Source organism: Aspergillus candidus, assembly GCF_002847045.1.
Source record: "Aspergillus candidus strain CBS 102.13 unplaced genomic scaffold BDW47scaffold_61, whole genome shotgun sequence".
NCBI classification, from domain to species: Eukaryota; Fungi; Ascomycota; class Eurotiomycetes; order Eurotiales; family Aspergillaceae; genus Aspergillus; species Aspergillus candidus.
Window position 1 is genome coordinate 51217 of NW_020194066.1, and position 16410 is coordinate 67626.

Consider the following 16410-nt stretch of genomic DNA (forward strand, 5'->3'; position numbering starts at 1 on the left):
TTTCTTCACCTACTTTTCACTTTTTTTTTGCTTATTGTTGGTCGCAAGTCATTCCTTTGGTGCGATCTTTTTTTCATACACTCTTTTTTATCGAGACGTCCATTTTTGGGTCTCAGCCTCTCGTTGGTAGATACAATCACACACCTGGTATCCAGGATAAACCTCTACAGTACAGTCAGAAACCCTGGTCTGGTATCTGATCAATTCGCCATCTGCTGTTGAACAGAAGAAGCAAGAAACTACATCATGAAGATCTCCAACGTCATCGCCGGTGCGGCGCTGTTCGCCAGCACCGTCGCTGCTGCCGACCTGGATCCCATCGTCATCAAGGGCTCCAAATTCTTCTATAAGAACAAGGGAGAGCAATTGTATGGAATCCACGTACCTGACTCGACTTCGATCGCTATATACTAACCACCTCAACCGCAGCTACATCCGTGGTGTTGCCTATCAGGGTGAGATTGATGAGCCATGTCTTTTCAGGAATTGGACACTGACCTTTAGCAGAGGAGTCGACTAGCGGCGGGCCTAATAGTTACAAGGATCCTCTGGCCGACGCCGAGTCCTGCAAGCGTGATGTCCCCATGCTTGAGAAGCTCGGTGCCAACGCCATCCGCGTGTACGCGATTGACCCTAAGAAGGACCACAAGGAGTGCATGGATCTTCTGACCAAGGCCGGCATCTACGTCATTTCCGATCTGTCCTCGCCCGGCGAGTCTATCAACCGCAAGGACGCCAAGTGGGACAACGACCTCTACCAGCGTTACACCTCGGTCGTGGACGAGCTGGCCCAGTACAGTAACGTCATCGGTTTCTTCGCCGGTAACGAGGTCTCCAACAACAAGAAGACCACGGACGCCAGCGCCTACGTCAAGGCCGCTGTGCGTGACATGAAGGCCTACATCAAGTCTAAGGACTACCGCCCCATGGGTGTTGGTTACGCCACCAGCGATGACTCTGACATCCGTAACGACATGGCCGACTACTTCAACTGCGAGGACGAGGACGAGAGCATCGATTTCTGGGGCTACAACATCTACTCGTGGTGCGGTGACTCCAGCTTCAAGAAGTCTGGCTTTGACGTGCGCACCAAGGAGTTCAAGGACTACAACGTTCCTGTCTTCTTCGCCGAGTACGGCTGCAACGCCGTCAAGCCCCGCAAGTTCTCCGAGGTTGAGGCCCTGTACGGTCCCCAGATGTCCAACGTCTGGTCCGGCGGTATCGTCTACATGTACTTCCAGGAGGACAACGACTACGGTATGTTCTAACCATTATCCTTTATCCTTGCGGTGTTGCAGACAATCGTTCTAACTCTGTCGGCAGGTCTGGTTAAGGTCGAGGACGGCAAGGCCAAGCCTCGTGAGGACTACAGCTACCTCTCCAAGCAGCTCGCCAAGGCCACTCCCTCCGGTACCAAGATGGATGAGTACAAGCCCACCAACACCGCCCTCCAGAAGTGCCCCGAGGTCAACAACAAGTGGCTCGCGACCTCCAGCCCTCTGCCTCCTTCCCCCAACAAGGATCTCTGCTCCTGCATGGAGGAAAGCCTGAGCTGCGCCCTGAAGGACGACATCGAGGACAAGAAGCTGGACAAGATCTTCGGCACCGTCTGCGGCTACGACGGCGCCTGTGACGGCATCAACGGCAACGCCACCAAGGGCGAGTACGGCGCCTACTCGGTCTGCGAGACCAAGCAGCAGCTGTCCTTCGCCATGAACCGGTACTACGAGCAGCAGAAGGCTCAGGGCAACGGCGAAAAGGCCTGTGACTTCAACGGCGCCGCCGAGACCAAGTCCGCCAAGGACCCCAGCGGCACCTGCGGCTCCCTCCTCAAAGAGGCCGGCCCCAAGGGCACCGGCACCATCAAGTCCGGCGCCAGCGGTTCCGACGCCGAGGGCTCCGAGGCCTCCGCCTCTGGCTCCGAGGGCGCCGCCTTCGTCGTTGCCCCCAGCAGCGTCAACGTCGGCTTCGTCCACATCGGTGCCTACGTCGTCACCGCCATGGTCGCCGGTGCGGGCATGATCCTCCTGTAAACGGCTTTTTTTTTATCCGACTTTTTCATCCTTTCTCTCTTCTTCCCCCACTTTTCACGCACGTTTAATTAGAGATGTGGTCTACACCAGCAGGAAACTTGTTTCTCCTGTGATTGCTCCGCTTTAGCTCAACCTGGTTTTCATTATTCCGTTTCCAACTCCGCGTACAATGCATGTCAAGACCTCTCCCCCGCGGTTGTGGTAGAGACTACACGGTAATCGATCTATCTATCTAACTATCTATCTATATTCTCTTGATTTCTTAATCTTAGTTGATTTGTATGTATTTGATCCTAGCCTGCGCGGCGTTTGATAGAAATAGAAATGCTCTTCTTTGTTTGACTTCTGCATATCTATCGCCCTGGCTATCTCTGTAGGTGGTACTATATTGTAATTGACTTCCTGGCACTGGTACGGCACCCTGAAACCCCCGAATGTCTTCCTACAATACGAATACGACGGCCATTCTATCACGAGTGTAGATGGTAAGACCTCCATGACACAGATACTCGCACCGTCACATGCCACAGATTTACAACCCGCTCTGACAATTCGTAATAAATACGTGTGGCATGTGTGATTTACAGTTTCTAGGCTACACTTGTACAACGGTGGCTTCGTGGGAGAGAAGGATATTTTCAGCTGACTGACTCGTTACCTACCGTGCTCTCTGAGTGTATGTGCGTATACTTTTGTGGAAGGTGGTGGGGGGAGTGGTATCCATATGCACATGGTTTTATTGGTATCTTGTATGACTTGTCTTTGGGACTGTGTTCTCGTTGTCGTGGGCTATGATGTATCTAGAGATTGGTGTTTCCCATGTAGTAGGGGATGGCCGGTCCTGTCTCAGATATATACCAATGCTGTATGCCATTGACATACATTGGATGGATATATATTACCAAAAATTCATATATAACTTTTTGACCAGGGTCCTAATAACACATACTAGATACGCATATGAATAACATGAGATAAAATGATATACTGAGAACAATCCACCAACAAATATAACAGCGCAGTGATTGATGAAGTAACAGGCAGCAGAATTTACTCCAAGAGGCACACAGGATCCTATAATTTGATAGGAAAGCCTCTTCCATCAGTTAGCCCGGGTGGTCTAGTGGTATGATTCTCGCTTAGGGATTTAAACCCCAAGCATATCTGCGAGAGGTCCCGCGTTCGATCCGCGGCTCGGGCCTGACATAAATTTTTTTTTGTCTTTGTTTTTCTTGGTTGCAAAATGAATTTTGGTTTATTTTTGTGATTGATTGACTTGTATTCATATTTCTAGTAATACTGCCTGTGTCTTATTAGTTACTAACTATGTAGATGGCTCAAATTTAAGCGTGTCTTGGAAATAAAACAGGCATCTGTGATATATCACTGCCAATCAGTGGAGACCCCTGTTGCCCTGCCAACCATCTCTCTTTCATCTTCACTTTCATCACGAACATCATGCAGCCATTTACTCCTAATTCCATATCTCAAGACTGTCCCGTACCTCGCTACTCTGGGAATATCTTTACACCCATATACCTTCCGACCTGAGCATTTACTAACATCTAGTATCCTTCACACTGCCCGGGCATATCCCCGCGAACCACCATGGCCCGCCTCAGTACTCGAAGCTCCGGCGAGAGCCGGCCCAAGACACACCTGCATACCAAAAACGAAGACACACGCCCAGTGCCTAAAGAGTCAGTGACTCGCAGCAAGTCTGTTCGAACCGCAGACAAACCAGCGTCCAGCGGGCGCAGCCGCCATCAACGCAGCGGCACGGTGTCAAGCACCTCGTTTGACATCTTCTCCGAACACGACGCATCCAGTGATACGGAGGGGACCAGCAGCTCCTCTCGAACATCCTCTGATAATAAGACCTCGGACCCGCTGAAGCTGTCCCGCGTCAACTCCCTCCTCCGCCGACACCAACAGCCACCGCGCAGCCGGCCCACACCTAAGTCGGAGATGTACGACCACGATAAAGAGAATGACCCCGTTGAGGAGGCAGAGGAGGCACAGGTGGATGCGCCAAGTTTGAGCCGGAGCTCATCGGGTGCTTCTGCTCAGCGCTCACCGGTCAGAAGAAATGCCTCCGCTGCGGGCAGAGGTAACTCCCGGTTCTTGGGATACCGACAGCAGTCAGAGGACGATGATAGCGGCTCGGATTCGCTCGATGACTTCATCGTCAGTGATGACGACGAGCCTAGCTATCACGGCAGCTCAGATGGCGAGACAGCGGAAGAAGACAGCCCTAAAGCGCCCACGCCGCCGCAGCCCCGGCGCAAACTGGTGAGGGGGAGGCGTCCGAACCCGGAGGCGGAGATTATGAAGGCGTTGGTGAATTCACCACAAAAGCAAGATCTGCAGCTGGAGCCTTCCCTGCCATCTGCATTCACTCTGCCCCCACCACAGACGGGTGTCACCCCTCGACGCCTGTTTCAAAAAAATACCAGTCTCTCGGACAGAGTGAATTGTCTGAGCCTAGATGATAATGACGACACCTCACTCCAGTTACAGCGGGAGCTGGAGGACGATGACCCCTCATCCCAGCTACAAAAGGACTTGTTCCTGTTCGTACCCCCCAGCCCAAGATTTGGAAGCCCACTCAATACTGACAATTTCCCAGCACAGCGGTAGAGCCTGAGTCTCCACTGCAGAAGCCAAAAGAACCAATGCAGCCCGTGCTGGAGACCCCCCCATCCAGCCCATCCAAGAAGGGTCTCCGGTCCCCGACCAAAGAAAGAGTCGCCGTCCCACCGACGCCCTTCCGTGAGAGCGTTGACGCCTTCTGGAGCGAGCAGATCACCAACGACTGGGTCGACCAGCACTCTCCACGCAAAGCAAACAAGCTGCTCGAAGAGTTCGACGAGTCTGACCCCGAGGCCGATATGGACATCATGCCGCACAGCAGTCGCCCCATCACCACCACCAACAAAGAGTCACGCACGCCCAGCAAAACCGCCCTAAAGAAAGCCGAAGTCGCCCAGCGCAAGGCCGTAGCAGCAGCCAAGAAGGATTTCGACGACAGGAAAGCCAGTGTCGCGGAGCACTTCCTGCAGACGCTCGACGATCTCGTCACAGACGGCCGCCTACAGCGAATGGCCAGCGCAACCGGCGGCATACGCATCACCTGGAGCAAGACACTCCAGACAACCGCGGGGCGAGCCAGCTGGCGGCGCGAGAGAAAGAAAAGCTCCCTCTCCTCAAGCACAGACGCAACGCAAGACGCAACGGCAAAACACACCGCAGGAATCGAGCTCGCCGAGCGCATCATCGACAACGAACACCGCCTGATCAACACCATCGCGCACGAATACTGCCACCTCGCGAACTTCATGATCTCCAACATCCACAACAACCCGCACGGCGAGAGCTTCAAGCAGTGGGGCCGACGCTGCAAGAACGCCCTCCACGACCACCCCGTCTACGGCGGCGGCCGCGTCGAAGTCACCACCAAGCACAGCTACAAGATCGACTACAAGTACGTGTGGAGCTGCGTCGACTGCAGCCAGAACTACGGGCGCCACTCCAAGAGTATTAACCCTGCGCGCTCCCGCTGCGGTCTCTGCAAGGGCTCGCTGCAGCAGATTAAGCCTAAGCCGCGCAATGTGTCGCCGAGGAAGAAGATGCCGGCGCTTCCACAGAAGCTGTTTGGGATGGAGTTGGAGGAACGGAGTTGATTTTATCTTTTTTCTTTCTTGGTTCTTTTGCCGTTTGGTTGCTTGGCTATTTGTATGTTTTTGGTGTTAGGTAGCGTTGTTGTTTAGCATCTAGCCTGGTTTAAATTGTCGACGTGTTTGGGATATCTATCAAGCCAAATTGATATTTCGTTGATAGGGTTCCTATCGGTCTCTTTATATAAGAGACCACTATGCTCACATTAACAAATCCCCTATATGTGATTCAAGTGGAGTTTAATATCCATTTGCTCCATAGTATTCAACCTTGTCTATCTTTTCTCTCTCTTTTGCTTGTTTGTGACTTACAAGTAGCATAAGGGAGACCCGCGTGACTCACGGACCTACCCCCATAGCCTAGGGGAGTATATATCCATCTATCTAATTGAATATACATCTATGCCTAAGTGCCGGAAATATATAGTCTGACAAATTAGGGACTAGGTTTGAATGAGAGATAGTCTGTGGATATGTGTTGATTAATCTATGTACCTATCTATCTAAGTGCTATGCTATATATAATGTCTTCCTGAAGACGAATTCCCAGTCCAGCAGATCGTGCATATTCCACCATCTCGCTCATTCCCTTTCCATAGCTATACAACGCCCATCAGCTGACAATCCATCCATAAGCTGTCATCCACAAGTAAACCAGCCATCCCAAAAGCAAAACCAAATATGCAACCCCCAAAAAGGGAGTAGAAAATCAAACAAACAACCCCCAATCAACAACCTCCAACCTCTCCACCAACTCCCCCACAATGCCCCTCGCCAGCTCCTCCTCCCGCCCCAAGCCCACCTCATCCCTCGCAGCCTCAAACTCCTTCCTCGGCACATTGACAAACACCAACAGATCCGTCTCCTGCGCCGCCAGCCTCACCAACAAAAAGAAGCAACTCGTCAGCGTCGTCAGCGCGCCCTCCGCACTCGACCCCGCCGCCGCGCCCCCAACCGACCCGTCTCGGCCGCGGTTGCGGTCACTGCCGCTATTGCGGGAGGTAATGGTCGCCTCGCCGCGATAGGCCGTCACGCCTGGGACGGAGCGCATGCGCGCCATGGTCACCGGGTGAGGGGATTGGGTGATCTCGAGGGTGTCTTCGTTGTCGCAGACGTCGTGGATGTGGTAGAGGGCGGCGGCGAGGTCGGGGGTAGTGTTGGTGGAGTGGGCGAGGGTTTCGTCGGGGGAGACGCGGCTGTTGAGCTCGACGATTTGGGAGGAGAGGGTTGTGGGGGAGAGGAAGATTTCTTGGTGGTCGGGGACTTCGCGGAATGTGCTTTTTTTATTGTTTGTATGTTAGTTTATTTTATTTTATTTTTCTCTCTGACAGTGTATGAGCGTGTAGCGACGCGTCTGGGGCGTGACTCACCTGGAGTCCATCCAGCCTTGCGGGATGATGCCCTTGATGGCTCCTCCGTAGTAAGCTTGTTCGGTGAAGGTGGCCATGGTGAGGGATTGGTTGGAGGGGTGTTTTTGAGTGGTGAAGCAGAGAGGATGTTCGGAACTGCGAAGAAAGCTGATTGACAGGTCCGAGTGAGGAAAATGAGAAGTAGAGAGAGAGACAGAAGATGATGCAGCTTTGCGATGAGCGTAAATCTTATGGCGGGGTCGTTATCGCCTATCGGAACGTGATCTTGCGATACGCTAACCGTATTAGGGGAGCCGTCAACATGGCGGGTCTAAGAATTTGTATTCTCCAATTTACGATGCACTCACTACTGATGATTGAACGGGATGTTGAGTTTATCGTGGTTCTATGAAAATATATCCTAGAGTATTCGTGCATCATCCGGCTATGTACACCGTCAGATGTAGATCCAGTCTTATAATGTGTTGTCCCCGCTCTAAAGCTTGTGCATAATCATGCATGATGATCAACATCACATCAACAATTCCTCAATATACCCATCCAACGCCATAACCTGGAACTGATCCCGCCATTTCGCCCGGAATTCCTTCCGGCGATATGCATTGCTTGTCACCTTGGAGAAGCTGACCAGCTCGACGTTCCACCCGCGCCGTAACGCGCGCTCCACCATTTTCATGAACCCGCCGGAAAACTCCGCCTCGGCTGCATCGCCCGTGGCCAGCACGATCGTCGCCGGGTCGTCCGTGTCCAGCAGGCTCTCTAGGATCTTCAGGTGCAGAATTTCGTCCACGCCCTGCTCGACCCACCGCTCGCCGCCGCTACCGTCCGGGGCATCGTTCGTTTCAGATCCGCTGCCACCGGCGGCATCGTGCAAGCCGGCCCGCGCAGGCGGGTTCTTGCGGAACCGCTGCTGCCGGGCCGTCAGGTGTTTGACCTTGTGGACGCGGTCCAGAATGTTGGCCTCGTAGCCGAGGCGTTCGCCTTCGTTGATCGCCGCGAAGCGATCCGAGCCAACAAGGACCCGTTTGGCGATGGGCCGGCCCCGCTCAAGAATGAGAGAGAAATTTTTAAACGAGAGAGGGAGTCGACGGATTCTCGTTGTGATGGCGATGTTTCGCGACACCTTTACGGCGTCGTGGAACCCAACCATAATCTGTTCCGGGCGTTAGTGAGTGCAAGACCGATCGGGGTCGTAGAAGAACTTACATTAGACATGTCAACAAAAACGTGGATCGGGCGCGAGCGGACGGCCTCCGCTTGGGACTGCGTCGGCTGCCCCATTTGGGCTACGGTTTCGGCATAGTCAGGAAAATTCGTCATGAGCTTGGTCAGGAGGCTGACTTGTCGCTCTTTGGCCGATTTGCGGGAGGTAGGCAGTGCCGGTGTGGACCCATTTCTGGGTGGTTGATTGAGGGCTTTGGGGGTAAGGGCCCCGTCCAGCTCGTCGAAGGAAGACGGCGGAGTCTCGGTTGGCTCAGAAGTGGCTGCGGTTGCACCCACCTGGGGAGGAACCATAGAAAAAGCACGGCTTTTGTTCAATGGCGTGTCAAAGACGCCATCTGACTCCCCTTCTGCATTGCTCTCGGACGAGCTTGGGTCGTAGCAGGCTCGGCCCGGATGTTGAGCGGTTCCAAACGGCTTGCGTTGGGATACCACTTGCGGTGTTTTCGGAATGCTCTTGGGAATAGGAATGGGCTTGGCGGGGGTCGCACGGGCCTTTTCGTCATTATTGGCGGTGCCATTATTGTTATTGTTGTTGCTGTTGTTCGAGGGACGTTTGAGGATTTTCAGGGGAGTCGGTGGGCTACCGCCCTTGCTCTTGTTGTAAGGCCGCTGGAGTATCTCGACTCGTTTGACCTGCTCCGCAGGTTGTTGAGTGACCTGCACTCGGGCTTCTGGGTGAGATTCGACTCGAGCATCGCTGCGACCAGTCGGCGGTGAAGCATTTCCGAGAAGACCCCAGAGAGACCCAAAGTCACCCAGTTGGGGTGCAGAGCTGTCCCCCGCGGCCCTGTCTATGCTGGGCACCGAGACACTAGGGCTGGTAGCATGTTCGGCAGTCTCTTCGCCAGCCGGGGTGGCGAGAGGATCAGAGTGGCGGGAAGATCCCGCCTGGTCACCACCGCTGTACGTAGGCGAACGGAGGAGGTTAATCACCGGGGTGAAATCCCAGTTCGAAGGTGGGGGATTCGACGAGGGCATTGATAGCGATCTCGATCAAATGGGGCCGTGTTGCTTCGGTGATAACGCAGTGGTTGCTAGATAGTAGATCGGCGCCTAAGCCGACCACGGATGGTAACGGATCAAGACACAAAGAACGATTATGAAATAACGGTAGCAAAAGAACAAAGAGATAATATAAAAAAATCGCAGACGCTGATCAACATGATGGTCAACGACCAGGTTTTTTGATGCCACACGAAGAGATGGTGAGTTGCAATGGAGCATGACTGCCTGACTTCGTGGCGGGACAACTGGCGGTATACTGCCCACAGACACCGCCTGCTTTATACAGCCAACCAATCTTACTCGAAACGGACTAGTTCATCATGACCTGCACGTGATATGCACATGATCTGCCAGAAGCTACCGCCTGCCATATCGGAGCAATGCCAGGGTAATTCGAATGACATCATTGCCCTGCGCCATCCTTGGATCCCAGTCGACCATATTCCAGATTATTCCAGTCCAAGCCGTCATCTGTCACGCCGACGTCATGGTCCAAATTCCAGATCCCCTGCTTTCAGTAGCTCCTCTGAGGTCACCCTGACGATGGACTTGTAGTAACTGGCTTTGATTCGCTGGGTTGCCTTCCGTTGGCCTGGTTTTACCCTTATGGGGTGTATACACATTCAAGGTTATCACCGTGGAAAGGAAATGACCGACGTCATAACCATGGGAACAAGATGATGATAACGTGGATGGAGGGAACTCGAAGGCTATATAAGGTCGCTGTTTCTTCGACCTCGATTGCTCTCCATTCCAACACATCCAACTGCATTCTCAATCGCAAACTCTCAAGACACTCCTCCACAAAACCATTCAACAAGTCATTTCAAGACTCTCAAACAACCTACACAATCAACATGTCTGACACCGGCCGCAAGGATTTCACTCAGAGTACGTTACCCTCCGACTCAGTCAATCCCTCAACATGAATCTAACGACGTACGCAGAGGCCAAGGAGGAGATCACTCCCGACAGCACCAAGTCCACCCAGGACAAGGTCAAGGAAACCTTCACCGATACCACCGATCGCGTCGCCCGCGGTGGCCAGTCTGATGACAGCAAGTCCACCGGGCAGCAGGCCTTCGACAAGGCCCAGCGTGCTCATGACAACGAGTCTCACGGCGGAGCCACGAACTCCATGTAAGAGCCGACCCTTCCCGCGCAAGATGCCTGAGCGAGTTGCTAACCTATTGCAGTGGTGACAAGGTCAAGAATGCCCTCGGCATGGGCAACTAAGTCCTGTGCTCAGGTCTAGTTGCATGCTCAATGGCGGACTTATCACAATACCCTTACGAGTTATGATATGATCGCACTGCCCACTGTAATTTAGTTGAGCTAGTTCTTGTGGAATGTGAATGATATACTGTTTTAAACCTTTTAAACCCTTTTACCTGTTCAATACCTATGTGTACTTCTACGTAATATTTCAAATTATCCATCCACAAGATTCTCGAACATGGAATCTCGTTCCTGCGTGAGGTTGCCCAGTTCCAGTTCCAGCTCCTTGTATTTGGCACGAGCACCCCGGATGTCTTTGGGGAGGTCATGGAACATCCGGACTTGGGATTCCAGTCTCCGCGTAGCGTCGATAAGCCTCGTACAGTGTTCTTCTTCCGCGACTATCTCCTGAAGAGTCGGTCCTTTCTGCCTATTCCTTTCCAAAGACGTATACTTGTCTTGATACTCGTTGACCTTGGCAACCAACAACTTCGTGCTTCTCGTCCACTCCGCCGTCAGCGCCGGCAGATCGGCGGCCGCTTCGTAGGCCGGGTTGGAGTGTAGATCATCGAGTTGTTCCCGGAGCATTTCCAGCTCCCTCTCCAGATGATTGCGCAAGGTTTCCACTCGAGACAGTTGTTCTCGGGTCGCGAACTCCTCCTTAGTGAGTTCGATGACGGATTGACTGAGGTCGGTCGTCTCCGTGCCGAGGGCATTCAAATTCACGGCCGTTTCGGCGATGTCGTCAAGGCTTCGCTGCGCATTGTCGTCGAGACACAGCTCTACCGTGTCTAGTATTTCTTCTTTCTGCTTGACCAGCTGGTGTTCGCGCGCCTTGAAGGACTCGACCGTTTGCTCGCGTGCCTGGTGGAGGAGGGTGGCTTCGTCGTCCGCGGCGTCGTTGGCAGCTGCCAGCGCTAGCAAGGTTCGTAGAGTGTTTTCGTTTCGCTCGAAGGGTGGGACAGGATTCGGGGAATACTGGCGATTCAACCATGCGTTCACGTACGCCCAGTCTTTGGCCTGGATGGCCGCTTGGCGGGCTTTTGCGGGGGAGAGGAGGGGGCTGTCCATGGTGACTGTAGCAGTAACTGGGCGAATGGAATGAGATAATTTTATTTCTAAAAACCCGACAAAGCAGCGATCATAATCAGGACTTTAATCCTTAGCGTACACGACGTAGCAAGACGATGTGTTAGGATAGATAAATAAGATGCCGGATCGGGGAAAAGCCCCTGGGCGGTTTTCTCCCGGCTCCGCCTTCGTCCATCTTTCTTCCGGCCACGCGTCGATCTGCCTCATCGCAACCACCATCACCGCGCCACCACCATGGCTAGTTATTTCTCTTCCCAGCTAGGGGCCAATTCTAGCCATGTATCTACCAGAACACCTTCTCCCGCACCCTCCCCGCTTTCGCCCCCCGTCCAACAACGCTCCAATGCCCTGTCAAACCGACTGACCAGCGTGCTGTCGGCGTCGTACGCCGACTCGGACATCCGCGATGCGCTGGAGACACTCAGCCTGCGAGGGATTCACAATACGGCGGAAGTGCGCAGACAATTGCGACTGGACGTGCAGAAGGAAGTGGTCGACAGTAATGCGGAGATCGTGCGGGATTTCGGGAAGGTTGCAGAGGTGAGATGCGCCGGTGTCGAAAGCAGTTGCTGGACTCGGGGTAGCGTGTAAGCTGACCGTCGGGCCCACGTGGTATATACAGCAACTTAAACGGATCGGAACGGTTATCTCGAGTCTGAACCAGACGTGCGATGAAATGCGGAAGCATATCGTTCTGGCGAGACAGGACACGATGCCCGTCCTCGAGGAAGCGTCCGCGCTGATGAACCACCGGAAGGAGGCCGAAACCAAGCAGCAACTCCTGGAGGCGTTCGCGAAACACTTTATTATCTCCGACGAGGAGCTGTTGATCCTGACCGCCGCCGAAGAACCGGTCACCGAGGACTTTTTTACCGTGCTTGCCCACGTCAAGCAGGTACACAAGGACTGCGAAGTGCTGCTGGGCGGGGAAAACCAGCGACTCGGACTGGAGCTGATGGAGAGGAGCACCCGGAATCTCAATTCGGCCTACCAAAAGCTGTACCGCTGGATTCAGAAGGAATTCAAGGATCTGAACCTCGAGGATCCCCGAATCAGCCGCTCGATTCGACGGGCCCTGCGCGTGCTGGCCGAGCGGCCCAGTCTCTTCCACAGCTGCCTGGACTTCTTCGCCGAAGCTCGCGATTACGTACTCTCGGATGCTTTCCACAGCGCACTTACGGATGCGGTCTCTGGTGCCGGGGGCGATCGCAACGTCAAACCGATCGAGTTCTCCGCCCACGACCCCTTGCGGTATATCGGCGACATGCTGGCGTGGGTCCACTCGACCACGGTGTCGGAGCGCGAAGCGCTGGAGTCCCTCTTTGTCGAGGACGGTGAGGAACTGGCCAAGGGCATCCAGCTCGGACTGAGCAGTGAGCCCTGGGCGCGGATCGATGAAGACGAGGAGATTACGTTCAACGGGACCAAGGCTCTCAGCGACCTCGTCAACCGCGACCTCACCGGCGTGTCCCGCTCCCTGCGGCAGCGAGTTGAACTAGTCATCAAAGGCCACGATGACCCAGTCACCTGCTACAAGGTCGCCAACATCCTGTCCTTCTACCAGACGACCTTCACCAAGCTGCTGGGCCCCAAGTCCAACCTCGCAGAGCTGCTCCAGACCCTCGAGGAGTTCACCCTCAACCACTTCAAAACGATCATGCAAGACGCAGTGCGCGCCCTCTCCACCGACCACGCAGCCCTAGTCCCCGCAGCAGACCTCTCAGCCCCACAGTTCCTGCTCGACGCCCTCGAAGTCCTCACCTCCCTCGCCAAAACCCACGAGGCCTCCTTCGGCGCCGACGAGCTCGAGTCCACCTCCCCCGACGGCGCCAACCGCTTCACGCCCATCCTCTGCGCCGCACTCGACCCCATCCTCGACCTCGCCAAGTCCTCCGCAGACGAACTCCCCGATGCAACCGCCCGCGCAATCTACCTCACAAACATCCACCTCGCCGCGCGCTCCACCGTCTCAGAGTACCCCTTCGCGAGCTCAACGCACCTAGCCCCGCTCTCCACAGCGCTCTCCTCCCTCCGCGTCGACCTCCTCTCCATCCAACACAACCACCTCCTCGACGCCTCAGGCCTCAGAGCCCTCCTCACAGCCCTCGAACCATTCTCTCCCTCAACATCCTCAAAACCCTCGCCCCAGGACGCACCCGACCCCCAAACCCAAAATCAACAGCAACACCCCCCCGAAATAGCAGACATCGCCTCCCTCCCCGCCTTCCAACCAGAATCCCTCCTCGCAACCAGCCAACAACTCGACGACTTCCTCTCGTCGGCGCTGATGGACGCCACGGATTACCTGAAAAGGGTGCGCAGCGCGGCGTTCGTCAAGAGCGTCACGGAGGAGGCTGTCGAGGCGTTCTGTCGCGATTTCGAGTTCGTGGAGGGTATGATTATCGGGGCGGATGAGGCGCACGCGAAGGTGGATATTTCCAAGGTTGTTGTTGATGAGAATGATGGTGAGGGTGGGGAGAAGGGAGCGGGTGAGGAGAAGGAGAAGGTGGAAGGGGGGGAGGAGGATGAGGCAGAGGAAGGGGGTAAGAGTGGTGGGTTGAGACGACTTTTCCCGAGGACGACGGGGGAGATAAGGGTGTTGTTGAGTTAGGTTTTTTTTTTCTTTCTTTGTTGTTGTTTCTTTATTATTTTTGTTTTATTCTTTGCATATATCAACATCTACTAATTAGTCTCTGGGTTTGTAACTATGAAACCCTCAACAATGCACAAACGGGGATCTATCCGGACATAAATATGACTATTCTCCTTCTTATACAGGAACGGTCATACAGACTACATTTACATTATAGCTACCTATTTTATATCGATACTACCTACTACACAGCAGTAGCACCGTCTATATCACTGCGTCAAATCCATCTATCCGGGATTAGATCGACTCCAACACCTTCTCCGCAGCAGAGACTACACAACACAATCAGCATTCGCAAACATTAATAAGGAAAAGGGAAGAGAAAAAGAAAAGAAAAACAAACCATTCAACCCAGCATTATCAGGCTCCACAAACGCCTCCTTAACCTTGCCGTCTTCAACGAGCAGCGCATAGCGCTTGCTGCGGGAGTTACCGAAGATGGAGGCGCTGTCGAAGAGGACGTCGAGGGCTTCGGAGAATTTGGCGGTGGGGTCGCCGAGGAAGCGGATCTACATCATTTGATCATGGAGTTAGTTTTATGCGCATGCGGAGTTTGAACCTGGCTGGGAGACGGGGAAGTGAGGGGGATGCGTACGCCGCTCTTGCCGGTGGGGTCGAGGGCGGTGGCCCAGGCTTTGGTGCTGTTGGGTTGGTTGTGTTAGCTTTTTTTCTTCTTCATTTCTTCTTTCTTCGTTTTCACGGAACGAGCGGCGGATAGGTGGAGACATACACAAAAGGATCGTTCACAGCGACGACGAAAACCTGACCGGCTTCCTTCAGCTTGGGGTGGTTGATGTAGCCAGGGACGTGGGAGCTGGAGCAGGCAGGGCCTAGTTGTTCACTCGTTAGTATTATATCCCCGGTTTGTTTTGTAGCGCCCAATGGCTACCTATTTAGCTAGCTAGCTAGCTAGGTTGGTAGGTAGGTGGGTAAATAACAAGGTAGAAGGTATCTGGTAAAAACATACTAAACGCAGCAGGAACACCGATAATAACACCCTTCCCCTTCAGCTCCTTAGCCAAGTTCACCTTGTTACCAGGAGAGTTCTCGACCAGGACGTCCAGGTTGGGAATGGCATCGCCCTTTTGAACAAAGGCCGGGGCGGTGTTATGGAAGAGGGCGGTGCGCTGCGACAGGGCGCGGGGGAGGGTGTTTGTCAGGCGGCGGGCGGCGAACATTGTGATTTAAGTGTTTGATAGATTGAATCGAATTGATTGATGTAGGTTGAATTGATTGGGTTGAATTGGGGATAGGTATGAAGAGGTGGGAGGGACGATGTTGACAGAGCTGAAGAGGTTCCTGATGAGACAGGGCGCGGTTATTTCGTCATTGGGGTGGTTGGTTAGTCAGCTGGCCTGGTACCAACCATACAACTAGAGTAAATTACTGGCAGACCTACTTGGGGAGTATATTTAACACAACAAACACATTGGAGCGTATAAGATGAAGGCAACTATGTGATCGATCGTTGATGGATGGGATATTGGCCCCAAAATACAATAAGACTTATTCCGTACTATCTGGTAGAATAATGAAAGGAATCAACAGATGTTTGAGGCCTATTAAGAACGGTCAGGCAGACGGTGTCCAAGAGTACTAGTAGTATTGCTCAACCCTGTCCATGATACCCCTGTCTAGTCCGGAGATGGCTTCCCGACCCTCTCCCACGGCCGTTAATCTATATTGCGATCGGGCGGGTAAGGATTCTGAAGCCTGACTAGGAATCGGAGGATCTGATTGAATGCATGGACAACGGCCATCGAACGAGCTTCTCCACTCTGCGATCGGGCCCCTATATTGCATATCCGTTATTGGCACGAGATGTTGATTCCAACCGACAAGACAGGACAGATAGGAGAAGACAGAGGAAAGACATCCATTATACATAGGAGGAATTCATCTGTCAGTGTCATACTGGAACCAGACTCTCTCGGTTGTCAAAAAGAGGATCTGCATCCGGTGCCGGAAAGAGTTTAGTAGGGGACCAACGGGTCATTAGCAGTGGAGTCCTTGTAATAACCATCATCCGCACAACGGGATGAATCGTCCGCCCCGTTTTCCGACGACTTTCTCAGGATGACGGACATTCGAAATCAACTAACTCAGTCGATAGGTCCAGGAAGTCATCCTGATAGCAG

At 53.5% G+C, this 16410-nt stretch overlaps 8 protein-coding genes and 1 non-coding gene across 9 annotated transcripts; 5 read left to right on the forward strand and 4 right to left on the reverse strand.

The window, feature by feature from the left end:
- Positions 1 to 2311, forward strand: BDW47DRAFT_134275 (glycoside hydrolase family 72 protein). Its single transcript, XM_024818047.1, has 4 exons — positions 1 to 368; positions 430 to 455; positions 508 to 1257; positions 1324 to 2311. Exons 1-4 carry the CDS (start codon positions 247 to 249, stop codon positions 2031 to 2033), a joined length of 1608 nt encoding a protein of 535 aa, XP_024668533.1. The 5' UTR covers positions 1 to 246; the 3' UTR covers positions 2034 to 2311.
- Positions 2312 to 3142: 831 nt separating this feature from the next.
- Positions 3143 to 3234, forward strand: BDW47DRAFT_t142. The gene has a single exon. It is a non-coding gene; the product is annotated as a tRNA-Pro (tRNA).
- Positions 3235 to 3506: 272 nt separating this feature from the next.
- BDW47DRAFT_112046 (SprT-like family-domain-containing protein) lies at positions 3507 to 5851 on the forward strand. The gene is made up of 2 exons (XM_024814076.1): positions 3507 to 4606; positions 4663 to 5851. Exons 1-2 carry the CDS (start codon positions 3642 to 3644, stop codon positions 5714 to 5716), a joined length of 2019 nt encoding a protein of 672 aa, XP_024668534.1. The 5' UTR covers positions 3507 to 3641; the 3' UTR covers positions 5717 to 5851.
- Positions 5852 to 6419: 568 nt separating this feature from the next.
- On the reverse strand, positions 6420 to 7157 carry mog1 (Ran GTPase-binding protein MOG1; the record flags this gene model as incomplete). The annotated part of the gene is made up of 2 exons (XM_024816925.1): positions 6420 to 6987; positions 7081 to 7157. 2 exons carry the CDS (start codon positions 7155 to 7157, stop codon positions 6420 to 6422), a joined length of 645 nt encoding a protein of 214 aa, XP_024668535.1.
- Positions 7158 to 7446: 289 nt separating this feature from the next.
- Positions 7447 to 9498, reverse strand: BDW47DRAFT_112047 (NYN domain-containing protein; the record flags this gene model as incomplete). Its single annotated transcript, XM_024814077.1, has 2 exons — positions 8287 to 9498; positions 7447 to 8233 (listed from the first exon to the last, which is right to left on the reverse strand). Coding segments are annotated over exons 1-2 (1633 nt in total), but the record flags the coding sequence as incomplete, so codon positions are not given.
- Positions 9499 to 10166: 668 nt separating this feature from the next.
- BDW47DRAFT_120275 (heat shock 9/12 family protein) lies at positions 10167 to 10545 on the forward strand (the record flags this gene model as incomplete). Its single annotated transcript, XM_024815466.1, has 3 exons — positions 10167 to 10200; positions 10257 to 10449; positions 10506 to 10545. The coding sequence occupies 3 exons, from the start codon at positions 10167 to 10169 to the stop codon at positions 10543 to 10545; spliced, it is 267 nt and encodes an 88-aa protein (XP_024668537.1).
- Positions 10546 to 10740: 195 nt separating this feature from the next.
- Positions 10741 to 11633, reverse strand: BDW47DRAFT_134283 (uncharacterized protein; the record flags this gene model as incomplete). The annotated part of the gene is made up of 1 exon (XM_024818048.1): positions 10741 to 11633. Exon 1 carries the CDS (start codon positions 11596 to 11598, stop codon positions 10741 to 10743), a length of 858 nt encoding a protein of 285 aa, XP_024668538.1. The 5' UTR covers positions 11599 to 11633.
- A 220-nt stretch (positions 11634 to 11853) lies between these two features.
- cog6 (Golgi transport complex subunit COG6) lies at positions 11854 to 14230 on the forward strand (the record flags this gene model as incomplete). Its single annotated transcript, XM_024815467.1, has 3 exons — positions 11854 to 12159; positions 12242 to 12285; positions 12322 to 14230. The coding sequence occupies 3 exons, from the start codon at positions 11854 to 11856 to the stop codon at positions 14228 to 14230; spliced, it is 2259 nt and encodes a 752-aa protein (XP_024668539.1).
- Positions 14231 to 14360: 130 nt separating this feature from the next.
- On the reverse strand, positions 14361 to 15571 carry BDW47DRAFT_112054 (peroxiredoxin family protein). Its single transcript, XM_024814078.1, has 5 exons — positions 15240 to 15571; positions 15003 to 15102; positions 14868 to 14913; positions 14616 to 14781; positions 14361 to 14544 (listed from the first exon to the last, which is right to left on the reverse strand). The coding sequence occupies exons 1-5, from the start codon at positions 15448 to 15450 to the stop codon at positions 14510 to 14512; spliced, it is 558 nt and encodes a 185-aa protein (XP_024668540.1). The 5' UTR covers positions 15451 to 15571; the 3' UTR covers positions 14361 to 14509.
- Positions 15572 to 16410: the final 839 nt, after the last annotated feature.